Genomic DNA, 25,734 nt, shown 5'->3' with positions numbered 1-25,734 from the left:
CTAGTTGGGTCATGAAACTGCAAGAAAACCGCCAAGCTCAGAGAACACCAAGGACCCCTCATTTTAACCCTGAGCTTACAACTATTCTCCCATAGTGGTATCCACCTAAATACACAGGAGGCCTTGGGATCAACCCAGGACCCAGCCTGCCTCCTCGTTTTGACTTCTCCTTGTCGGGCCCGCAGGCGGACGATCGGCTGGTGTCCACCGATGGCTTCATGCTGAACTTCCTCTGGGTGCTGCAGCAGCTGAGCACAAAAATCAAGCTGGAGACGGTCGACCCGTCCTACATCTTCCACCCTCGGTGTCGAATCATGGTGCCTGCGGACGAAACCCGGGTGAAAGCCACCTTGGAGGATGTCAGCAGCTGGATGGCGGAGCTGTGTGAGTGAAGTGTGCTGCTTTCGTTCGGGGTCCCCGGGCTCATCGCAGGTTTTCGGCCTTTTGTGTTTGGGCTGAGACCTTTCCTGGAATCTGCATCAGCTTTCTTTGGCTAATTTGAAAAGTGGGTTCCCCCCCCCCGCTTGATTGCATTAGGTCAGTGGTTCTCAACCTGTGGGTCGGGACCCCATTTGGGGTCGAACGACCATTTCACGGGGGTCGCCAAGCAACGCAGTCCGCCATTTTTCCCCCCTTTTCCTTAGTTGTGCTGCTCCCTTTTATTCTATTGGCTTTTGAAAGCCAATAGAATCGACTCTCTTGAATAGAGTCTAATTCTATTGGCTTTCCAAAGCCAATGGGAATTGTCCAGGCTGTCTCTGCCCTGCTGAGCCCGCCAAAAGTCCCAGTCTGCAAACGGTGCTGCACCAGTTGAGTAGTCCTCGACTTACGACCGGTTGGGGGGTCGCGGCATTAAAAAGGTTGAGAACCACTGCATTAGGTGGTTTTTAATGGGTGGGGAGAGGTCTAAGCCAGAGGTCCCCAAACGTTTGCACACCAGAGACCGGTTCCATGGAGAAAGATTTTTCCGCGGACCAGAGGGTGTATAATTTTATCCGTGAATATATATATTTTTTTGCACTTATCATTCTTGTCATCTCTCTTTGCATCACGAAGGATCCTGGAGATGCTCTGAGGGTGAGGGGTGGATAGGAAATATAAAAAATAAAAATAAATAAACCAGTTAAAAATCGGTTTGCAGGACAGATGAGATCCTTGCTCAGATCCTCTGGCAGACGTGTTGCATTTTGTTTTCCTCTCCTCCTTTTTCATTTACCGTCTCGTTGTCTTTTTTTTTTTCTCCCCCACAGCCAGGGATCAGTCTCTCTTCTCCGAGCCAAAATTCCCCACGGAATGTTTCTTCCTGACCCTCCACGCCCACCACCTCTCCATCTTACCGAGCTGTCGTCGGTACATCCGTCGACTCAGAGCCATCCGGGAGCTGAACAGGTTACCCAAAAAAATAAAAATAAAAAATAAAAAATGCATTGTTCGTTGTTTTGGGGATTTGAGCAAGACTTTGGCAAAAAACAAAATGATAGCGATATGTTTCAATCTCTAAGGGGCTGCCACAAAAAAAGAGGGGTGGGGGTCAACCTCTTCTCCAAAGCATCTGAGGGCAGGACAAGAAGCAATGGATGGAAACTGAACAAAGAGAGAAGCAACCTGGAATTAAGGAGAAATTTCCTGACAGTCAGAACAATTAATCAGTGGGACGGCTTGCCTTCAGAAATTGTGAGTTTTCGCTGGAGGCTTTTAGGAAGAGACTGGACAGCCACTTGTCCGAAACGGTATAGGGTCTCTTGCTTGAGCAGGCGGCTGGACTAGAAGACCTCCAAGGTCCCTTCCAACTTGGTTATTCTGTAATAATAAAGTTGAGGTGCTGAGCTGATACTCTAAGCTAGAGTTTCTTAGCCTGAGCCGTGCTTGTTGGGGGAATTTTGGGAATTGAAGCTCACCCCTCTTAAAGTGGCTGAGGTTTAGAAAGACTCTTGTAGGGAAACTGCCTTGTTTTTATATATATATATATATATATATATATATATATATATATATATATATATATATATATATATATATATATATATATCTATAAAAAAAAAAAAAGGAAAGCGATCACCAGGAAGTAAAACACCAGGGTTTTAATAAATAAAATCAAGCTTTCGATGACTAACATCTGCCATCATCGTCAGGATACAAGCCAGTCAGTGAGGAAACCTGCTTATAAGCATAGCCTTATAAGCAGGTTTCCTCACTGACTGGCTTGTATCCTGACGATGATGGCAGATGTTAGCCATCGAAAGCTTGATTTTATTTATTAAAACCTTGGTGTTTTACTTCCTGGTGATCGCTTTCCTTTTTTACTGAAATGTATGTACCCAGGAATCGCTATTCTTCAATTTTTAATGTAATTTTATATATATATATATATATATATATATATATATATATATATATATATATATATATATATATATATATATATATATGTTTTCTGAGGTTTTTGCAGGTGTTTGTAGGTCTTTGGTTATTCGGGTTTTCTCCCGCGTATAATTGGAAGTGTCTTGGCGACATTTCGATGAAGTCCCATTCGTCATCTTCAGGCTGGTGTTTTCGGCTTCGTGCTTCTAGGAACAAAGAAGCGTGAAGCACGTTCCTAGAAGCACGAAGCCGAAAACACCAGCCTGAAGATAACGAATGGGACGTTCATAATATTTAGCAAACAGCATGTTGTCTGGGTTCCTGTATTTAAAAAACAATGAGTAATGATTAATTTCTACATTATCATAGTCAATATGTTAGTTAATAGTATGTTTCTTAAAGCTTCTCTTCGCTCAATAGTCTTCTTACTAGTATATATTCAGTGTTACGTAGTACATATTATGTTCCTTTCTCTCTAATTCGTTTTTCTAGCCATTGATAAAAATTCTCCCATGTTCTAAAATATACCTGAGTCTTCTTTCTCTTTTATCTTTAATGTCAGTCTGTCCATTTCTGCACAATCTAAAATTTTCTTAATTCTTCTTCCGTTGGTAAGTTTTCATTTTTTCCAATACTGGGCAAATAACTATTCTTGCTGCGCTTAATACATGTAAAATTAAGTCTATACAATCTTTCTCATAGTTTCCTCCTATTATGCCTAACAGAAACAATTCTGGCTTAAAATCTCTATGTTTTTTTAGTCACGTTCTCCAACCTTATGTGTATTTTTGATCCAAATCTTTCAGCTCTAGGGCACGTCCACCAGATACGATAGTAAGTGCCCGGTTTTTGTTTACACTTCCAACACTTGTTTGACAGATTTTTAAACATTTTTTTGCTCAGCCTTTTTAAAGTGGCCGAGGTTGAGAAAGTATCGTGGCTTGTTGTTTATGTAGCGAGAGAAGAGAGAAAAGAGTTGTCTGCTTTGTATGCATAAGGGAGCTTCGGGCGATGGGTAACGGCGTGCCAGCCTTTTTTTTTTCCCCTCAAGCCCAGAGGGATTGGCATTTGCACAGCTCTGGGCAGTGTTGATGTGTGGTGGGAACATGGTGTGCCCAGATGAACTTGGCACACCACGGCTTGGCGACTCCAGATGGCTGTGGGAGATAGGGAAGGCGGCTTTTTTTTTCTCGGTGAGCTCACGCATCGTGGGTATTCTTCTGCAGCTCTCTCCGAAAGCCGCCTTGGAGCTTGCCAATGGCTTCATTGTTGAAACCGGGTTGAGTAATCGTTGGCAGAACCCGGGCAGAGCACGCCTGCACGGATGGCTTTGTGAGAGCATAAGGGCAGTCGGGGACCTTGGGGTAGGCAGCAAAGGAGCAGGGCTGGGGTCCCAGAGCCCTGAGAAGGAGAAAGAAGCAGATCGATTGGTTATGTCAGTCTATAGGTTTCCTGCCTTTATAAGGCAGTTCCTTTTAAAAAAAAAATTATTATGTTTTATAGCAGTGTTTCTCAACCTTGACAATTTTAAGGCATGTGGACTTCAACTGCCAGAATTCCACAGCCAGCACTGCTGGCTGTGGAATTCTGGGAGTTGAAGTCCACATGCCTTAAAATTGTCAAGGTTGAGAAACACTGTTTTATAGGGTTAGGGATACAATAGGGTCGGGATAGGGTTTAAGGTTTAGGGTGGGGTCAGGATTAGGACAGGGTTGGGATCAGCATTGGGGTTATCCCCCAATAACATTTTCAATATTTAGCAGAGAGACTATTGTCCGGGTACGTATAGTCAGCTAACAATAGTTAACAAAGTGATAGATAACTGTACTATATATAATAAACAATAAGCATAAGCAGTATCAATCAATGGGTATCGTTCTTCTTACTAGCATGTATTCAAAATAGCATATCACATTTGTTTCGTTTCCCAAACCATTGGTAAAAGATATCCCATGTTCTACAATAAATTGAATCTTCTTTCTCTTTAATCTCTAAAGACAAATCTATCTACTTCTGCACATTCTAAGGTTTTCTTAATTCAAACCTCGTGAGTTGGTAAGTTTGGATTTTTCCAGTACTGGGCAAAATGCTATTCTCGCTGCTGTGCAATACATGCAATATTAAATATTCATTCCTTATTCTGATGTGCCTTTTAAACCCTGTGCTGGCCCTCCTTCCCCCCCCCCTTCCCCCCCTTGCTTTTTAAGGATTGTAAGCTCAAACACACACTCAGCCTCAGTCGTATTGGAACTGCTGAGCAGGAGCGGTTGAAATCTCTTTCAAGCATGCCAGCCAGTCTTTGAAGGCTTCATTTAGAAGTCAAAAGCTTGAAAGAGATCATCTGACCTGGAAGCTGTTTTAGCTGAATCTGCAGGGCTGTCTAATCTGCCCACTGTAACTGTAGGACACCCCCCCCCCCCCGCTATTTTGCAAACAGTCAGAGAGGGAATTGGATGCTTTTGTTCTGATTGGTAGAGCCTTGCTTTTAATGAGCTTATTTTAGGCCAGCTGGTTTGGCAGTTAACCTGAATAAATGAGGGGCTCATAAATAAATGCAAACAAATAAATATTTTGACCATCCCAAGTTTGCACAGATGCCTTTCGACCAAAACCTGGCCAGAATATTTAAAAAAAAAAAGGGGGGGGGACAATAAAAAAGACATTAAAGAGAAAAAAAATCTTTAAAAAAAAGAAAGACAGACTAACATATATACACCCAACATCCTCCCTAGTTGGATGCTGATTAGTATAATACAGCAATGTTGGTTTCTCATCCCTTGCAGAACTGGCCAAAAGAATTTTAAACTGTTCAGCTACTAAATCTACTTATAGATTGTTAGCGTGTCATCTATAAACTATATTAATAACAAAATGGCTAACAGAAAAAAACAATAACATATTATGTAAAAGTACAAAAGTAATAAAAATTGTGAATGCTAATAAGAGCAAGATAAGGTTGAAATTCCAAAATCCTCTGTTAACGCACTCTTCTTGTAATCAACTCCAAAAACATTTACTGTGGCTTCAATCCCAAATCATCCCAAATATTAACCCTAATGGGTCCCGGATCAAATATCCACGTTTGTTTCTTTATAGCATCTCTTTATCAACTGCTGATCGATTGAATACAATATCCAGTCTCCAAAAAACAATTTATCTTCCCCCAAATTAAAATTAAAATAAAATAAAAAAATCATTCCTCAGTTAGATGTATTAAGTCCATTTCCCACTCTCCTTCAAACCCCCCTTTTAAAAATAAAAAAATGTTGCTTGTCCACCACACGGCACAGTGTTAAGTTTCCTGGAAGGTATATGGAGCCAGCTCTGTGATTTCTATTTCTTTACCTGGCCAGTTTATGGTTCTCCTCTTCGATGGTTTGAGCGCCGACATTTTTGTCCTGATTACTCAAATCCACCACACTTTCCGCTTTTCGCAGGACCGTGGAGGACTTGAAGAACAACGAAAGTCAGTGGAAGGACTCTCCCCTCGCTACCCGGCATCGGGAGATGTTGAAGCGATGCAAAACCCAACTCAAGGTGTGTGGCTAACAACTCGGGGCGTTTGCGGCAACGTCCCGGGGAGGGCGGAAGCTACTTTGCACAGCTTGTAGGTTGTGGTCGCTTCATTTTGCTCTCGGCGTGTCCTTCCCAGAAATTGGTGCGGTGCAAAGCTTCTGCAGATGCCGGTCTGTTAGATGAGAATTTTCTCCGGAGGTGCCTCAACTTTTACAGCGTGGTGATCCAGCTCTTACTTCGGATTCTTGATCCCGCCTACCCTAAGTGAGTTACGCACCACAGTTTCCCCGTCCCTTGCTGGGCTGGGCTACTGTGGGATCTAAAAGCCCAATCAGCTAAAGTGGTGCCCCCCAACCTTTTGGGCACCAGGGACCGGTTCAGGGGAGAAAGGGTTTTCCGCGGACCGGAGAGAACGTGGTTTCGTGTGCTGCCTGCATCCTGTGGATTGGGCTTCGCTTGTTGGGGACCCCTGAGTTGAAGTCTCTGTTGCCAGAGGGATAACATTTGATGGTGCACCGCTGTGCTCAGATCTAAATTCTGCGCTAAAATGCACATCCAGGCATTAGAGGCAATGCTAAAATTTTTAGAGTGCCACCTTAAAGTACAGGCAGTTCTCGACTTGAATTACGGTTGTAGCTCGTCATTAAGCGGGTCTTTTTTCCGTAAAGGATCTCTTTTCCTCTCTCCCGTCTGCAGCATCAAACTGCCTTTAAACCCAGACGTCCCAAAAGTCTTTGCAGCGATGCCTGAGTTTTACGTGGAAGATATTGCGGAATTTTTGTTTTTTACTGTACAGTAAGTTGAAAAAAACCCTTCATTTCTTGTGGACTGAAAATTGATAAATAAAAATAAAGGCCAAACCAAGAGGTCCCTCCAGGGTTTCTGGGTTAAGGACAGAACCCAAGGTTGGACTCAGCCTTCCATCCTTCCGAGGTCGGCAAAATGAGGACCTAGATTGTTGGGGGGCAATAGGCTGACTATAAACTGCTCAGAGAGGGCTGTAAACTAGGGTGGAGCGGTATATAAGTCTAAGGGCTGTTGCTATAAGAGCCCTGGTGGTGCTGTGCTTAGAATGCAGCATTGCAGGCTAAACTTTGCCCACTGCCAGCAGTTCGATCCTGACCGGCTCAAAATTGACTCAACCTTCCATCCTTCCGGGGTCAATAAAATGAGGACCCAGATTATTGAGTCTGTCAATCTCTCAGAGAGGGCTGTAAACATGCATTATGAAGCAGTATATAAGCGCTCTATTATGGGCTGGATGCCATCTCTCTCTGCTTTGGCTGTTACCCTTGTCAAGCCTTTCTCCGTTGTTCCTTTCTTCCCGTCCAGATACTCGCCTCAGGTACTCTACGAGCCTTGCACTCAGGAGCTGGTGACCTTCCTCGTGGTGATGCTCTGCAACCAGGACTACATCCGGAACCCTTACCTGGTGGCCAAGCTGGTGGAGGTGATGTTCATGACCAACCCAGCCGTTCAGCCCCGGACCCAGAAGTTCTTCGAAATGATCGAAAACCATCCGCTCTCCGTCAAGTTGCTGGTTCCTTCCCTGATGAAGTTTTACACGGGTGGGTTAACACCCTGGCCAGAGGCGTGCCAATTGTGCTGCTCGGGCAACGCAGCCACACACGGCGACAATACAGGCAGTCCTCGGCTTAACAACATTTTCATTTGATGACCAGCCCTGAAAAAAGTGACTCCACCCGTGGGACCATTGCAGCGTTCCCTGGGTGTGCAATCAAAATTCAAGACACTTTGCAACCGAATCGTATTAATGACGGCTGCGCTGTTCCTGGGATCCCCCTAAATGGGATCAAAACTCACTTAACAAATGTCCCACTTAGCAACGGAAACGTTGGGCTGAACTGTGGTCGTAAAGGCGAGGACTACCTGTATCTCCTGCTCTCCTTTTCTCAGTTGTGGCAAGTTTTAAGATGGGTGGACTTCAACTCCCAGAATTCCCCAGCCAGCGTCGGAGCTGAGGTCCACCCGTCTTAAAAGTTGCTAAGCTCTAACCGATTAAACTCCCGCAGCTCTAACCAACCGAATTCCCACAACTTGCTGACCTGCAAGCCATCCAGCCCCATTTTGGCTTACGGTGTTGTGTGAATGCGGCTGCTGTTGCTTAACCTGGCACCCTCGGGAGGGTGTGTGGAGGCTACAACTCTTTTTTTAAAAAAAAACCAAATGTTATTAGTTTCTTTAACTCCTACAACAAAGTGCTCGGGACACACCGTAGTGCTGGGGTGGTCAAATATCCAGCAATAAATCCATATAAAATAACCCAAGTAAATACATTAAATATGCCCTCTCTATTTCCCTCAGATAATATAATATATTTAAAATAATCCATTTCTACTTTAAATTTCTATAAATCCTAATCCTGTTTTTAAGCCTTATTAATTTACAATTACCATAATCCACTTTAACCTTAAATAAACATATTATCACTTCGGGTATCCCTTCCAGATGTATTCTAGTTCTTAATCTCCTAAATCCTGAATTTTATCACGAATCTCATTTCTTCTTCCACTACTCGATATTTATCCTAATTAAAATAAAATATAGCTCTACCCTATACATAGCCGAGGTGGCGCAGCAGTTAGGGTGCAGTATTGCAGGCCACTTTAGCTGATTGTGTTCAGCAGGTCAGCGGTTCAAATCTCACCGGCTCAAGGTTGACTCAGCCTTCCATCCTTCCGAGGTAGGTAAAATGAGGACCCAGATTGTTGGGGGCAATGTAAATATATATATACATTGCTTACTGGTGTACACCGCTTAGAGAGTGCTTGCACTTAAAGCGGTATATAAGTCTCATAAATAAATAAATATACCATCCATCGATCAGTCTATCTCTATAACAAAACAAAATAATACCAAACCTTAAACCATTTCAGTGAGGCTACAACTCTTCATCTCTCCTTTTTTCCCCGTCCCTCTCAGACGTGGAGCACACCGGGGCCACCAGCGAATTCTACGACAAATTTACGATCCGCTATCACATCAGCACCATCTTCAAAAGCTTGTGGCAGAACATAGCTCACCATGGAACCTTCATGGAAGAGTTCAAGTGAGTGTCACGCTACGGGTCAGCTTGTTCTGGATTGGACCGTCATGAAAAAGACTCTGGACGGACCCTGCACATCTGGGCTGGGTGTGTTTCCAGGAAGGACCAAATCATTTTTTTTAACTGATGGCAGCAGAAAAGTCCGAATCAGAAAAGTCACTATAAGATGGTTTGATAGCGATTGTACCACACAAAGGTGGGATGTGGATTTGTTTGTGTCTTTTTTTTTTTGCCGTGCTAAGCATTTTCCCAACAGGGCGAGCTTCTTATTCCCGTTTTGCAGAAGGCAAAATGGATGCCAGGGACTTTCAGACGGCTGAGCAGGGATTGGATGTGGCTCAGATTTATCCTCCCGGCGTCGTCCTCATTAATTAGAGCTAAGAAATCCATCCAATTGTCTTTTTTTTCTTCTTCTTCTATTTTCTCCCCCCTTCCCCAGCGCTGGCAAGCAGTTTGTTCGCTATATCAACATGCTGATCAACGACACGACGTTCTTGCTGGATGAGAGCCTGGAGTCCCTCAAACGCATCCACGAAGTGCAGGAGGAGATGAAAAACAAGGAGCAGTGGGATCTTCTCCCCAGGGTGAGCTGCCTCTGGGTTTTAGCCACCGCCTCCCCATCTGGGGAATTCTGGGAGTTGAAGTCCAACGTAGTTTAAAGTTGTGTCCGACTGTCAGCGACCCCTTGGATCATAGCACGCCAGGCCGCCCCTCTCCCCGTCCTCCGCTTGTCTCCCGGAGTTTGCCCAAATTCACGTTCCTCGTGTCGATGGTACCATCGACCCGTCTCCTCCTCCGCCGCCCCCTTCTCCTCCTGCCTTCCGTCTTTCCCAACCTCGGGGTCTTCTCCAAGGAGTCCTCCCTTCTCATTAGGTGGCCAAAGTCTTTGAGCTTTGGCTTACATATGCGCCCTTCCCAAAAAAACAGTCACGGTTGATTTCCTTTCGCATCGACTGACTGGATCCCCTTGCAGTCCAAGGGATTCTCAAGAGTCTTCTCCAACCCCGGCATCCGAAAACATCCGTTCTTCGGCGCTCAGCCTTCCTTAGGATCCAACTCTCACAGCCGTGCACGGGTCCTGGGTGGCTTACAGGTTATAATGACCAGACGGGTTGTAAAATGTTCTACCTGTGGCTGTTTCCTTCTTAGGATCAGCAACAGGCCCGGCAGTCCCAGCTGGCCCAGGACGAGAGGGTCTCGCGCTCCTACCTGGCCCTGGCCACAGAAACGGTGGACATGTTTCACATCCTCACCAAGCAAGTCCAGAAGCCTTTCCTCCGACCCGTGAGTAGAACCATAGAGGGACAGAATTGGAAGGAAGCAAGCAAGCTTTGGCTTTGCTTCCAGGCCATCTATTGCGGTGGCTCTCCGGGATCCACGGCAAAGTCCAGATTGCAAAGTCCAGGTTGCAGATTATAAATGATTAGCCTTTTGATCAGAGTCCAGCGATGGTGAATTTTTTAGAGTCCGGGTGCCCCAAAACCACCCTCACGCACCGCTTTGCCTCCCCACCCTGCCTGCCCGCAGGGCCACCCACCACCTCCACGGCCCGCTGCAGATCATCCAGCAGCGCCATGCTGGCCACACCCTCTGCCTGTGCCCTGCAGCATCATCTGCGTGCAACGGCATGAGGGCGGAGTCTTGTTCCCGCTGCCTGGCTGCCATGTCTTTGGCTGTGCTGTTCCGCATGGGCTGTGCCCGGGGGCAACTCTCCTCTGGAGGGGGCTGCTGGTGAGGGGGCCGCGGGGGGAGGCGGAGCTGGAGCGATGGCGTGCATGCCCACAGAGAGGGCTCTGAGTGTGCCATAGATTCACCACCACGGAGCCTTTGTAGCACAGTGGCTAGAATGCAGTACTGCAGGCTACTTCTGCCGACTGCCAGCTGTCGGCAGTTCGAGTCTCACCAGCTCAAGGTTGAACTCAGCCTTCCATCCTTCCGAGGCCGTTAAAATGAGGACCCAGATTGTTGAGGGACAATAGGCCGATTCTGTAAACGGCTTAGAGAGAGGTGTTGTGGTTCCTGCTAATGAAACATTCCAAAGAACTTCCAGGCATTTATTTTCCTAAAAGTCTTTTATTGTTACAAAATGTCGGCACAGGCACAACGGAGGGATGCTAGGATCTAAGTTCTCTTCCTCTGAGCAGTTAAATTATCAGCATGTTCCCTCCCTAAATTCCAGAGTGTGAAGGTCAAATGTTTTCTTCCTCTTTCTTTCCGGGCTTTACCCCCAACGCCCCTTCTGCTCTTTATTAACCCCATATTTACCAGACAATTCTGCATATTGCCAATAACAAGAATATACAATATTTGCAGCGTTGACAAGAGGGCTGTGAAGCACCGCGAAGCGGTACATAAGTCTAAGTGCTGTTGCTGTGGCTTCTCTCCCCCACCTACACTCTGCCATTTCCTTTGGACAGGAGCTCGGGCCACGGCTGGCTGCGATGCTGAACTTCAACCTTCAGCAATTGTGTGGCCCGAAGTGCCGCGATCTGAAAGTGGAAAATCCCGAGAAGTACGGCTTTGAACCAAAGAAGCTTCTGGACCAGCTGACCGACATCTACTTGCAGCTGGATTGTGCCCGTTTCGCAAAAGCGATTGCGGATGATCAGGTGAGCGACAGGCCTGAGTCTCAGCCGGGAAGGGACGTGGTGGGTGGCCCGAATCTCCCACGGACATCCCAGCGTAAGACACTTTTACTATCCAGGGAGGTTCTGAATCCTCCCACGGGATTCTTGAAAGCCTTTGCCAAAACACAAAAGGTTTCCGTAATGCACGGTCCTCATTTTGTGTCTATTCACGATCATCGTGGAATAAAAAACAAAAAGATGAAAAAAATAACGTTACGGACAGCTCTCCCACTTGTGACCTTCGCAAGTCTGTCAAGCAAAGCCGAAGTACAATCATAAGCTCAGTTTTGCGGTTTCCCTTGATGATTGCTTCGCTTCACGACCGAGTTGCCGGTCCTCATTATGGTCGCTAAGCGAGGACTACTGATCTGTGGGGGAGAAAGATGTTGAGAACCTGCTCAACTCCTCTAGGGAGCTGAACAGAATCCCTGGACAATTAAAATTTGAAGCAGAATGAAATGGTTGGTGCAAGTTCTTGAGGGCGGTGCCAAATTACGTGGATCTTGGTTTGTTTTAAATACCTTTTCCAGCTCTCTGATTAACAATCGGCATGGGGGAGGAATAGTCTGGCGTTAGTCAGAATCAGTCCACGTGGGAAAACAATGCAGCTGTTTTCCTATTTTCCATCCTGAAGTGGTTCTCATCTGGAAAGTTTTAGGAAAAGCAAATTTTAACTTTTTCTCCAGGTCGCCCCACCTAATCACTGCCTTTCTAATATACTTTTGGACTGTGCATGTTCTGAATTCAGCTTTATGTCCTTAATACTTTTCAACTAAACCAGTCCTTCCGAGGGTGTGTGATTCCGTTAAGAAAATTCCTCTTAATTTTTTTCGGGCCGGGCAGTTTGAGTGTGGCTGATACTTCATGAATGTCCCCCCTTCCCCAAATCTTTTCTATTCCTTGACTGGAGGGATGTGGGTGACCCTGGCCCGTATTCCATTTATTATCATGGGATGTCTTTCGTAGAAGCAGAGGGGGGAGGGAATATTCTAGTATTTCAAGGGCTGCCCCAAAGAAGAGGGAGTCAAGCTATTCTCCAAAGTGCCTGAAGGCAGGACAAGAAGCAACGGAGGGAAACTAATCAAGGAGAGAAGCAACCTGGAATTAAGGAGAAATTTCCTGACAGTGAGAACAATTAACCAGTGGAACAACCTGCCTCCAGAAGTTGTGGGTGCTCCATCGCTTTTAAGAAGAGATTGGACAATGATTTGTCTGAAATGGTATATAGGGCAGGGATAGGCCACCTTGGCTCTTTTATGACTTGTGGACTTCAACTCCCAGAATTCCTGAGCCAGCGTGGGGGAACTATGGCCCCTCATGACTCATAGACTTCAACTCCCAGAATTCCTGAGCCAGCATGGGGAACTATGGCCCCCTCATGACTCATGGATTTCAACTCCCAGAATTCCTCAGCCAGCATGGGGGAACTATGGCCCCTCATGACTCGTGGACTTCAACTCCCAGAATTCCTCAGCCAGCCACGCTGAGGGGAAAGGGAGAGGTTTCCAAGCTGAGCCAAGCTGGCTCGGGAATTCTGGGCGTTGAAGTCCACCAGTCATAAAAACGCCAAGGTTGCCTACTCCTGGTATAGGGTCTCCTGCTTGAGCGGGGGGGGGGGTTGGACTAGATGACCTCCGAGGTCCCTTCCAGCTCTGTCCCGATTGGGCTGGAAAACATCCAGTTATCGCGAAGGATCGCAGAGCGCATGATCCTTTTTCATTTCCTCCTGCTGCTCTGCTCTGATTCAGGAGTCACTGCACTGCAGATAAATCTAGATCGCTTTTGGAAGTGGGTAGATGTGATGGAGCGGTGGGCGTGCCCTGTCCGCTCAGATTGATTCCTTCCTTCCACCTGCCTGCCGAGACTGGAAGAGCAAATGAACTGAAGGTCGAATCCCTTCGGTTTCCCTGAGCTGGACTGGCCGCAGCGCCCTGGGAAGCTGGCCAGGAGGCAACTTTTCCTCCTGGGAGCTGCTGGAATTGCTGGGTGGGTTACAACTGGAGAGAGGTCCTCCGCAGCAATGCTGCATTTAGCTGGCCAGCGCCCAGCACATTCTGGCTTCCCTCTCCTGCAGGAGCTTTGCAAGCTGACCTAACGGGAGCCAAAGATGCTTCTGATGGCTTTGTTTATGGAAGAGCCGTCCGGGGCGTTAACTCCTTATAGGAAAACCAGAATTGCTCAAAGCAGCTGTCTTTTTTAAAAGAGGGATGGATTTTTTTCTAACGGAATTCCTCTTGGCTGGCCGTCCTGTTACCAATAAATCTCCTTTAGCCGGTGTTTTTCCTGGAATCCTAGAAAGAGATAGATCTCTCTCCCGTGAGCTGAAACAGCTAAGCCCTTCCTTCTAGGTGGAGCACACACAACTCCCATTGAAAGCAACACGTTTCTGACCCTCAAGTCGATGCTGACTTGTCAGAAACTGGAGTTGTTAGGCGACGGTTACACCAGTGATCTTCCCATTTGCATTCTCTCCAGACAGCAAATTAAAAAATAACTGTAAGGCACGTGGAGTGGTTTACTTCAGTGTAGCAAAATATCTTGGGGGGGGGGGGGAAACAAGTGTGTCTTTCTGACCGTACATTACGGGCAAGAGTTCAGACGCACATCGGATGTTTTTGCGTTGACATTGTGGTTAGAAAGCTGGACTTCAAGAAAGAATATCCCAAATACAAAAATTGGATCTATTTTAGCATTGGTTTGCTCCTGAAAAGGCCTCTGATAGCTGCTTCAACAAATTGTAGAGGGGCGAACCATTTTCAAGACCGATAACAGCTGTTCAGTTAGACACGATACAAATAGATTTAGTCAGCTTCAGCCGTTAAATTAATCTAACTAAAATCATTTTGATTTTCCTGGGACCAGATTTTTTTTTTTAAAGAACCGTGTCTCTATTTTATTGTGCGCATTTATAAACATCGTGCTAATTGTGTACAGTTTTCTCCTCGGCCGTTGCTTAATTAGGGGATTGATTTCTGCTTGATTGTTTGTCTGGGGTTAATCCCTGCTTACAAATGGAGAGAATGTGTTATCAACTGTCAGTTTCCTTCTTATCTTTTTTTATTGGAGCGGTGTGTAAAGACGGTTTATCTCAAGGTGTCCATTGATGGCGGGTTGTCTGAAGGCCAAATTTCCGGGAATTCCCTCATGTTTTTGGATTTAGCTTGGCCTAGCACGCTCGCCATGGTTTCCCCAGTTGAAACCGGGCTGGAGTCTGTCCGCGTGTTGAGAGATGGAGTGTTCATCGTGCCCTCTTGACTTGGCTTGGCGGCTTTCATACTCTTTTATCGGTTGGTTTTGCAGAGGTCTTACAGCAAGGAGCTTTTTGAGGAGGTGATTTCAAAAATGAGGAAAGCTGGCATCAAGTCGACCATCGCAATAGAAAAATTCAAGCTGCTTGCGGAGAAAGTGAACGAAATCGTGGCCAAGAACGCCCGTGCCGAAATTGACTACAGCGACGCTCCGGATGAGTTCCGAGGTAAGCCAAGGCGATCTCGTGTCCAACGAATAAAAAGAAGGCCGTGTAGTTTTCAACCAGTCCTTTAAATCCCGTGTGGGCGCGGCTGGGCTTATTTGTCGAGCATCTACATTTAAAACTCAGCTGATGAGTTGACTCTGTCCCTTCAGATCCGCTCATGGATACCTTAATGTCTGACCCTGTCCGGTTGCCATCGGGAACCATCATGGACCGCTCGGTCATCCTCCGGCACCTTCTCAACTCCTCCACGGATCCCTTCAATCGCCAGACACTAACGGAAAACATGCTGGAACCAGGTAACTGGGAGAGAGTTTGGGTTTCAGATCCGGAGCGCAATTTGGAATCTCTTTGTGTCGTCTTTCCCGGTTCGTGGGGTATTCTCCGAGCTTGTTTCTCCTCCTGCGGACATCTCGTGAACCAGCTCGGTTACATCATCAGCGCACGGGGGAGTAGTATGAATCATTCCTCTTCCCCACAGCGTTTATTTTGTTTTTAATCCATTCTTAGACTTTTAAGGACGGCTTGCTTGTTCCAAAGATCTCCCCCCGTTGATCCCCCCCCTTTTTTATTTTATTTTCAGTGCCTGAGCTGAAAGAGCAAATCCAAGCTTGGATGAGGGACAAGCAGCATCCAGATCACTGAAGTCACCCCGCCGGCAGCACACGCTGAGGCCAACTGCGGAGAGCAGGACAAACGGATCGAGGCGAAGGGGAATGCCAAAACCGTGGGGAGCTGACGCCTCGTCCGGGGCTCACGCAGTGCCTGCTGCTACCACCTAGGACGTTGGGACCTCGTGGGCGAGGCGAAGGGGGAGAGGCGCCAGCGCAAACGCAGCTTAACCCTTGTACATAACTTTTAAGCGATGCATCGGCAGTCAGTAGCATTGTGGGTGGGATCCAGCAGGTTCCTGTTTGTGTTCTGAAACGAGACTCCTCCATTTCATGGCTGGGGTGCGTAACGGCCGAATTCGGTTTAGTCCCAACGACATGGATCGGGGTCGGCACAGCCCTCGGTGTACGCGTGCGTGCGTTTTGGTTTTTTTGTTTTTGTTTTTTGTTTTAAAAAAAACAACACAATATATTGCCAGATCTCCGTTAATTTGATAGTGGTTGGAACTTTGAACGTTTTGCTGCTAACCTCCCGGACTTTTTCATTTCTTTCCACCTCTCCCGCCCGCACGGTCCTGCCCCTCGGTTTTTAGTTTTCGTTTCCTTTTGTTTTTTTTCCTTAACACGAAGAAAAACCTTCCCTATAATATAGAAAAGATAGCTTCTCTGACACCTGCCCACCCCCAAGAGGACAGAATCTTGGAAAAAAAAAAAAAAAGCAAAATGTGCCTGCGAGGAGTATTAAAAGGGGAGGGATCGTATTTTTCTATTATAAATCTTTTTTGTTTTTTAAATTTGGTAAGCCACCCCCCCCCCCCCGGCAAGAAGAGTTAATTCACAATCCAGTAGCAAATTTCATTCTGCCGCATTGAAATTTTACGTTGTTTGACGTGTCCCTTTTATGTTTCGAGGAGATACTTCATATCCTATGTTGTTATTTTTATTTTGGGGTTGGTTTTTCTCCAGAACCTTGTATTATAGATGGAAACAGCTACAGCAAAGGAATTGGAGTGGAATACGAGGGTTTCCTTGACTTAAAAGATATATAGAGAGAGTTATATATATACATACATATATATATATATATATATAGGAAAAAAAATCTTTTAAAGCCAGAGATCTTACAAGCTAAATGGTCATGACTCTCTGTCTTTTAAAAGTGTGTCTCTGGGGGGGGGGGTGAGGGTTGGGTGTGTGTGGACAGCAGATTGTTTTATTCTCGGCGCGTCCGAGTCGAAGCTGGCGGATCCATTTTTATGTTGCGTACCAGTTTTATATCCATGGCTTGGCCTTACCAAAGCAAAAAGGGTGCAGAAAAAAAAATGTAGACTTTGCTTTTTTTAAAAAAAGAAACTATATAAAAAAGATGAAACATTTTTGTATGACTGCCCTCTGCTTCAAAGATACTTGAATGTCCTTTTTGAAAAGGATTTGAAACCACAGTGTTTTAAAAAAAAAAAAAGACGACAAAACTAAACAAATTAAGCCTGAAAAGAAAATGTTTTTTCTTTTCTGCTGAGTTTCCTCTGTTCAGTTCCTAATTCTTGAAGAACAATAAATGGTGATACACATTCACAAGAATCTTTCCCCCCCTTCCCCGTGGCTCCTTTATGTATTTTGGGCGGGCTTCTTAATCAAAATGACAAATATTTTGTACAGGACCTAGGACGTGATTTTCATCGAAGGATTTGGTTGCTTGCTTATGAGGGTCTCAGTTTTTCAATGAGACAAATCTAGTTATTGCTTCTTTGGTCTTTCTCCTTCCAAGGGGAACAGTAATTGGACAAATCTTATGTTATTTATCTGCAATAAATGGAGAATTGTGGCTTGTTCTAGAAAAGCATGAGCTGTCACTCAGTTGTAATGAATCAGGTCCAATATTTCAGCGCTTAGACTTAGACCAGAATAGGTTTCGCTGATCGATAATATGAGCCAAACAACAACAAGTATTTTTGAAGGATTTCAGTCTGTGTCAGTCACCAGGCCAAAGGTTTATTTCAAGCTTTGGGTTCATGCTGGAGCCCATTATCAGAGAATTTCTCTCTCCCTCCAGAATATGCACACTAGACTGTTTATCTTCATTTGCAGTGGTGTTTGTCATTCATGCAGAGCCACAGATCAGCTCTTACTCTGGAGAAGGTGGACGTATAATGGGTAACGAGCCAAAATTACATCATGAATTGAACCCTGTGGGTTAAGAACCCACAAAAATTCTGAATGTTTTCTGCCAGCGAGGTAAAGTTGATGGGCACATACTGACAAGATAAACCAGCGGTCTTCAAAACGTGGCCCTTTTATGACTTGTGGACTTCAACTCCCAGAATTCCTCAGCCAGGCACGCTGTCTGAGGAATTCTGGGAGTTGAAGTCCACAAGTCATAAAAGGGCCAAGTTTTGAAGACCCCTGGAATAAACCATGGGACTCAATTCATGATGTAATTTGGGTTTAGCCTCTGTAATCCCAGTCCCTGCTGTTTAAAAATGTTTGTAACTTAGCTTGTCTGAATCCCTTCCTCCTTCCTTCCTTCCTTCCTTCCTTCCTTCCTTCCTTCCTTCCTTCCTTCCTTCCTTCCTTCCTTCCTTCCTATCTTTATCTTATCTCTTTCTTTCTCTTTCTTGTATGGCATATCATACATGGACTTAGCCATATATATTAACAGTTCACCTAGATAAGTAGATAAGTAAAACAATAACATATAAATATTTAAAAGATCTATTTTCAAATACCAATGTCTAAGTCTTTTAACCGTTGAAGCCCTGCATCCTTTATATTTTGTTTAAGCAACTTTGATTTTTGTGTAAGTCAGCTTTGTATGGGGGAGGTTTTTGAAACCTTGAGGGCATATAAGAAGGTACTTTAAGAATAACAACAAAAAAAGAACAGGACAAAAGAGATACACAAACCATTTTAGGGCAAATGGCTGCCACAAATCAATAGAATAAAATAGAAACAGAGATAAAATATTTAAAAATTGTGAGCTCTAGCTTGAGGTTACTGTACAATGGAAAATCCCTGAAGCTGTGCCCATATTCCATAATATAATAGACAGACCTGGACTTATGACAATAGAGCCACAATTACTATTGCTCAGCAAGGCAGCTAAGTGGGTTTTACAACTTTTTTTTGCCACTATCTTTAAACAAATTATTGCAGTTGTTAAGGGAATCACATGGTCGTTAAGCGAATCCAGCTTCCCCCATCGACTTTGCTTGCTGGAAGACAATCTGGGAAGATTACGGATGGTGATCACGTGACTGCAGGAGAGGCAACAGTCATAAGTCCATGTCAGTTGCCAAGCATTTGAATTTTGATCACCTGACCACGGGATGTGTGAAAAACAAGTCACTTTTTTTTGAGTGACACCGTAACTTTGGTCGCTAAGTGAACGTAAGTCTAGGACTACCTGCCTTTATAAAAGAAAAAAACATGCAAAAAAAGAGAAAAACATGCAAACATTCCAAAGGGTTTATTGTTCATAGTAAATTTAAATGTGGATGAGTTATTTCCTAGGCGGAGGAAGGGAAAAAAAATCCCATTTTCCTACACATCATCTTCCTCTCAGTGGCACACTTGCAATTTCTCCATTTAATGGGTTGTGTAATCCCAGCCCATCATAAACCTGGATGAGGGAGGAGCGTTGCTGATTTTGACAACCCCTGCCAAAGGCACTTTCTGCATTCAGACGTTCATTTGCTCGCTTTGGAGGACCGTGTATTTTAAAACAAAGCCGGCCAGCGATGGTCAAACTTTTAATTTACGCCGTTTAATATGCTTGTGTGTCTCTTTCTCCGTCGCTTTCGTCACGGCTTTCCGTTAATTGACCTGAATCAATTCCCAAATCAATTCACCCAGCCTTCCCACAATCCTCAGCGCCCCCAGTAAACCTGAGAGGAAAAAAAAAGGACCGCGGCGCTCCCCTTTTATACCTCGCTATGCCCAATCGCCCCCCCTTCGAATGTATCCCTCCGCGCGATGGGCCGCCGAGGCATTCCTACGCCGCCGGCTTAAAAGAATCCCAAGGAGACTTCCCAGACTGAAGCGGAGAAGCGCATCCCTTCTTCGAACGCTCATTGGCTGGCTTCGCGGCCCACGTCCCGCCCTTCATTGGATTGGCTTAGAGGCGCTCCGAGATTGGCAGCGGAGGCGTTCTTTCCCCTTCTGAGCCTTGCCGTCATCTCAGGGTTGAGACGGACAAGCGCGGCCACCTATCCGCGAGGAAGCCGGTTGCCGAGCTCGGGAGGCGGGCGGCCCTCTCCCGCGTCTGATTGGAGGGACGCCGCGAGAAAGGGGCGGGGCCCGACGCCGGTGGGTGGGGGGAGAGCGGCTCCGTCGCTTTCCCTTGTCAGTAGAGCGGCGGCGGCGGTGCTGTCAAGGGGTTCGTTCCTCCGCGCGGGGCCTTGGCTGCTTCTCGCCATCCCGGGAGGGCAGCTCCGTAATGGGGCTCGGCGGCGGCCTCTTCCCCGCTAGCTGCCTCGCCGGTCGCGACCTCCCGGGAAGCCGTTAGTTTCGCCGTGGCGCCGGTGTCGCTCCGCCCTTCCCTGCACTGAGGTAAAAAAACGAGCTGAAACCGGGTGGGGGGGGGGGCGGGAGGCGGTGGGTACGCCCGAGCGCGTCACGTGACCTGAGGAGAAGCCGCCGCTGTTAGGGGCGGGGCTTGTGCTCCCCTCTCAGCCACCTGCTCACCTGCCTTCCCCAACCTGGCGCCCTCCAGATGCCTCGGGGCTGCAACGCCCATCACCGGGGCTGGCCGGGGATGATGGGGTTGGAGTCCTCCAGAAACAGGGACCCGAGTCCGATCTCCATCCTCCTCAGCCAACGCCTCCCTGGACCAATGATGGCGAGTCTGGCCTGATGGAAGGCATTTGCCCATGGAGACCATCATGGTTCCTCCTTGATTTATCCCCCCCCCTTTTTTTTTTCTTTCTTCTCCTTTGTTTTTTTCCTCCCTGTCTTTAAAAGTCTTCTCCTCCCCGGTCAAGATGCGTCTCTTCCAAAGGGAAAGCAAATTTTGTTTGGCTTTTAAAAAAATAAAATAAAAATAGCAATATCTAGTTGGAGGATGAGGACGGTGGATTTTCCTTAGTGGCCTCTTCTGGAGGGGTGGGAGATGCTGTTGTGAGGTGATGGGAGTTGTAGTCCAGGCTTCAGCCCAGTACCCCTTTCCCACCCTCCCAGGGTCTGATCTCGGAGCAAACCCATCATAATAAATAAACGGGGTCATTTTGCAACATCTTTTCTTGCCTCATTGCCAGGACACAACACAAACGTGTGTTATTTCAGTAATCTGTCTGTCTGTCTGTCTGTCTGTCTGTCTCTATCTATCTATCTATCTATCTATCTATCTATCTATCTATCTATCTATCTATCTATCTACGTAGTCTTTACTTATACTAAAAATGCTAAATTTTTATACTAAATTATACTAAATTTCTCAACATATATATATATATGGGGTAGATATAATTACTGTGAAACCGAAGTGTGATTATACTAATAATTAATTGTAATCAAGCCTTTTGAAAGCTGTCTTTTTTATTTTATGAGCTCTACACGGAAAGAAATACCTGTATCTCCAAAATAGTTCTACTCCTAAGTAAGGTTTGAGCTCTCCTTGGTGTGCTTGTTTTGTTCCTGGCCTGTTGGTTTGAAAAACCTGCAGTTGACTGAAGCATTTAGAGAGGTTAGCGTGCAAAACCCTTAGGGATGTGGCACCGATAACTTGGGGGCAAATAGGTGGGCGTATTACCCCAGTAATATAATCCATGTCTTTAGCTGTGTGCAGATTCAACAAAATTGGTGCATCTGCATTTACTGTGTGCAGGTTTGCATTTGTTATTAATGCCTTTGCATCATAGTTCTTTAGCTTTTTATAAGCCCACTAGTCCATTTTGAATAAACAAGGCTGCCTCTTGTTTATGGGTCAGTATTTGTGTGTGCTACTCGCACTCACATACACACATTCATGTCCTACCAGCAATTTCTTTGCCTAAGCTTTTTCTACTTTGATAAGTTTAGGAGGAAGCCTGTTTCCTGAATTCTTTCTCTTTTCAAGGAATCTGGTGTTTTATCCCTCAACCCGTCAATTCCAGTTGTAGAGTCCTCACAGGGGTTTTTTTCCCCCTCCCCTTCCCCACATTCCTTTTATCCACTTCATGTTCCCCCTGGAGACTTTTTTGCAGCTATGGCGAGATCTTGTGGCAGCCTGTTGTGTTTTTTTGGTGTTGTTTTTTTTTAAACATGTTGGCAAGGGGAGCTTCCCAAACCAGTGAAATGGGACACACACACACACACACACACACACACACACCCCTTTCCTCCACCTCTCCTGTGTTTTGGTTAGAGTTCCAAGTGTGGAAGTTTAAATGATACATTCCCCGACACACTCCAATCAACATCTGTCAGTCAAACTGAGACTTTGAGATTGGGGAACTGATGAGAAATTCTTCATGACTTTTCCGAATGGAGCCCTCTGCCTTTCAGCACTGTGCTGAAGGCTCTGCTCTGGATTGGGCCCATCTCTCCTAATTGATTATTTCCAGCTTACATTTTTTTTTCTCCTTGAGCCACAGTGCTGCAGCCTAAACTCCATCTCATCTCAGAAGCAGGGTGGGGTTGGAGGCTGATTTTTTTTTTTTCCCGTCTGCTCAAGTTAATCAGTCTTAACTTGAACCTGATTCCTTACAGTGATTTGTGGGGGAACTGCAGCAAACTGTCTCTTTTGTCCTTTTCCGTCCTCTCCCCCCCCCCCCAGCTTTTTGTTTAAAACTATTTTAGCCCTAAAGAGAGGTGTTCTCCTTTTTGTTATGTGTCCTCCCTTCCTCTAGACAGTATCCAGCACAGCACAATTATAGAGGCAGCCATATTGGGATTATGATCCGACAGTCTTCCAGGAGCTCTGTCAGGGATAGGATGGCAGGATGGTAAGAACGACCCGATGAGTCGCTCAATTAAAATGCTCCCTGGAATTTGTGAGACTTTTGTCACCCCTTGTGTGTTTGTTCACTCCACGCTGTCTGTTTGGTTTGTCGGGGAATTGTGTAGGGTGGGGTTGGAGGGGGTAGATTAGCTGTCCCTCTAAGCTGTGTGTTTATGTTCGTGATAGTTCTGGAAGCAGATCTCTTCATTTGAATCTAAAATATTCCAGCTTTCTTCAGTTCCCTCCGTTTTTATTATTTTTCTCTTAGCCTTGGCCAGGTTTCCTCCCTCACAGCAGAATCTGTGAATATTCTCCCCCCCCCCCTATTTATTGTGTTTCTTTTGTGACTACGGTTACAGAAAGAGGAATGAAAGGTATTTTAAGCCGTTGTCAGATACCTTTAGCAGCCCATTCCATTAATTTCCGTTGGAGTACCTTTTAATAGATTGCACACAAGCCGGCTGTGTCACGCTCTGTTTCCATAGCAGTATAAGCTTTACGAAAACATGGATTTTGTGATGGATCCCAAACTTGACAGCCTTCATAGGCTTGCTATTGCTCCTTTCATTTACACGGAAACATATAGCAACCTAACTCAATAAGATGGAAGGGCAGTTCTACTGATCAAAGGACCTAAAACTTCTAACAAGCCAACGTCACAAAGGGAACGCTGCCTGCTTTTGTTATCATCGTCATTGTCCTGGTGCTGTACTGGGATTCTTTCAAAAGGCAGCCTCCCCCATCTTCTTTCTGCCCCTTTGTTAGTCCTTTGCATATTCACTCTGTGTGTGTGTGTGTGTGTGTGTGTGTGTCAGCTGTAAAAACTAGGCTTCCTGGGATAGGCTCCACTTTTGTAGAACTGTCTATAAGCCTGAGGTCAGCACGGAGAGTTCACCTTTTCCATTTGCATGACAGCCTGGCTCAGAGTAACCCCTGGCCTAATCCAGAGAACCACAGGTTATTTTGGGGACTGATTCTGCTTCAGAAATGTTCAGGCATTGGAGGGGGGGAGGGTTGCACGATACTCTGGCTCTTTAAATGTCCCAGTTAAGCAACTTACACAAATCCAATCATTTGAATTGCTTTTGGCAGGACAGTTGTAATCTGCCCTCCGGTTAATTCCATTATCATACGTGCCTTTAGACATGTCTCAATAGATGCTTTTTTGGTGAAAAGGCGACTGAACTGTTTTTCCTTGAGGAGGGAGGAGGAGGAGGAGGAGGAGGAGGAGAAGAGGTTTCACTTCTCATCTAAGAGGTTTCATCAGTTCTGATGGCGGATGGATGAAATAGAACTGATGAAGCTTCTTGAAGGAGAAGTGAAACATTTTCCTCTTTTCCTTTCTCAAGGAAAAATACAGTCCAGTGGCCTTTTGAAAAAGGAAAAACACCTTTGAGACCTGGGTGACTGAGAATCTCCACAGGCATTGGCCTTTAGACATGTTTATATTTTATTATCTTTGCTGCATTATCAGGTCTTCGGAATAGAGTTATGGGAACGCTGTAATTATATGACTACTCTAGAGCAGTGTTTCTCAACCTTGACAATTTTAAGGCATGTGGACTTCAACTCCCAGAATTCCACAGCCAGCAATGGGAGTTGAAGTCCACATGCCTTAAAATTGTCAAGGTTGAGAAACACTGCTCTAGAGAAAGCTTGCATTAGTCAATGACCTTGCTGATAGAGATTCTGCAACTGTCACCTGAAATCTCTGGAGCCCCTATAGTTTTGTCAGCTGTGGTTTAGAAACAAAGAAAATCCACATTTCCTTCAAACTGACTTTGGCTCTTTTTGGCGTCACTTGAGCGAGTAGCAACCCAGCGCTTAGACTTTAGGTGCTAAGCTAGAAAGTGTTTTCATTTTGGAGATATTTCAACTGTTTTCTGATTATTTAAAGATGGCTGCTTTTGTGTCTGTGGGGAAAAGTGCCTTTTTCATACAATTGAAGAGAAATGTCTTGATCAAAGAAAGAATATTTGGTAAGCTTAGGGCTTAGATCCAGAGACATTTTTTTTTAATCTTATTTAGTTTTTTGGGGATGTATTTCTGCGATTCAGTTTCTTGTTCTCTTAATTCACTCCCTTCCCCAGTTTGTTTCCTTGACAATGACCCTAAACTTGTATTTTCCAACTTGAAATGTTTCTGTAATAAGGGGATTCCTATTCTCTGAATTCTTTCCAAATAATGACCTGATGCTGGTGTTATATTTGAGAAATCTCTCAGAGACTCCCTTATCCCAATTCACCACCACCTTTTTGCAACTTAATTGACATGAAACATATTTGCATGAAACTTTTGGATGGGGAAAGGGAGAGACCCAGACCGTCTTTTCTACCTGGAGTTATTTACATTACTCAACAAAACAGTTGAATTCACCCCGACAGCATGAAACAGTAAATCCCAACGAAACAAAAGAGCCACTTACGTCCTCATATGTACAAGGACTCCACAAATGATGGTGTTTTCTTCTCACAACCTAGATCCTTTAGTTGGGATCAGAGGCTGGAGAAGAAACAAACTCCCATCTGTTTTACTAACATAGTTACTTTCTGGACAGATGTAAAGTAGTCTTATTTTAGCATACTGCCAGGAATAAGACTGAAGGAGCAATCTTTATTAGTTGATGGCTAAAGATGGGGCAAAGTATCTCGAACACAATTGTGTGACAGCTGTCAAATGGTTCAATGTTGCCAAAACCGTTTTTCCTAGCAGTGCTACACAGCTTCTGTTAACCTAAGGCAGGGGTAGGCAATCTTGGCTCTTTTATGACTTGTGGACTTCAACTCCCAGAATTCCTGAGCCAGCCTGGCTCAGCTTGGAAACCTCTCCCTTTCCCCTCAGCATGGCTGGCTCGGGAATTCTGGGAGTTGAAGTCCACTAGTCATAAAAGAGCCAAGGTTGCCTACCCCTGGCCTAAGGACTGCACCAGGCGTTATGTTGCCCGTATAGAACCCTGTGCCAAAAAATGGGTGGAGCCAGATACATTTGGGGAGGGACTTCAGGCATTTTAAGAGCTAGAGGCCTTAAATGGCTGCAAAGCTTAAAGCATTACTTTCTGGGCTTATCTCACATTAAGAGTATCCATAAGTACTCCTGTATGCTGTCTGCATCAAGAGCATACATATTGAAATGCAAGGACAACAGCAGATTTCCTGTATACATTC

At 45.3% G+C, this 25,734-nt stretch overlaps 2 protein-coding genes across 36 annotated transcripts in view; both read left to right on the top strand.

Moving 5' to 3' along the window:
• Positions 1-17,240, top strand: part of UBE4B (ubiquitination factor E4B) — a 43,524-nt gene extending 26,284 nt beyond the window's left edge. For all 4 annotated transcript variants that reach the window (XM_039367183.1, XM_039367186.1, XM_039367184.1 and 1 more), the window contains 13 exons: positions 186-384; positions 1,251-1,389; positions 5,799-5,898; positions 6,014-6,141; positions 6,574-6,672; positions 7,210-7,445; positions 8,821-8,947; positions 9,384-9,528; positions 10,094-10,228; positions 11,362-11,553; positions 14,872-15,046; positions 15,196-15,342; positions 15,627-17,240. In XM_039367183.1, coding sequence (XP_039223117.1) covers positions 186-384; positions 1,251-1,389; positions 5,799-5,898; positions 6,014-6,141; positions 6,574-6,672; positions 7,210-7,445; positions 8,821-8,947; positions 9,384-9,528; positions 10,094-10,228; positions 11,362-11,553; positions 14,872-15,046; positions 15,196-15,342; positions 15,627-15,688 — 1,884 coding nt within the window. In that variant the 3' untranslated portion in view covers positions 15,689-17,240. The remainder of the gene's footprint in view (positions 1-185; positions 385-1,250; positions 1,390-5,798; positions 5,899-6,013; positions 6,142-6,573; positions 6,673-7,209; positions 7,446-8,820; positions 8,948-9,383; positions 9,529-10,093; positions 10,229-11,361; positions 11,554-14,871; positions 15,047-15,195; positions 15,343-15,626) is intronic.
• Positions 17,241-19,974: 2,734 nt separating this feature from the next.
• The window catches only part of KIF1B (kinesin family member 1B), an 88,374-nt gene continuing 82,614 nt past the window's right edge, over positions 19,975-25,734 (top strand). For 27 of the 32 annotated variants that reach the window (XM_039367606.1, XM_039367630.1, XM_039367629.1 and 24 more), the window contains exon 1: positions 19,983-20,202. The gene's annotated coding sequence lies outside the window, so the exon portion shown is untranslated. Of the gene's footprint in view, positions 20,203-25,734 lie in introns of all 32 variants that reach the window. The other 5 variants (XM_039367632.1, XM_039367631.1, XM_039367639.1 and 2 more) reach the window with 2 other exon arrangements.

Source organism: Crotalus tigris, unplaced genomic scaffold, assembly GCF_016545835.1.
Source record: "Crotalus tigris isolate CLP2741 ecotype Arizona unplaced genomic scaffold, ASM1654583v1 scf7180000020588.15403103151:6194809, whole genome shotgun sequence".
Taxonomy (NCBI): domain Eukaryota; kingdom Metazoa; phylum Chordata; class Lepidosauria; order Squamata; family Viperidae; genus Crotalus; species Crotalus tigris.
The sequence above is the reverse complement of the archived record's forward strand: the minus strand, read 5'-3'. Positions and strand labels throughout refer to the sequence as shown.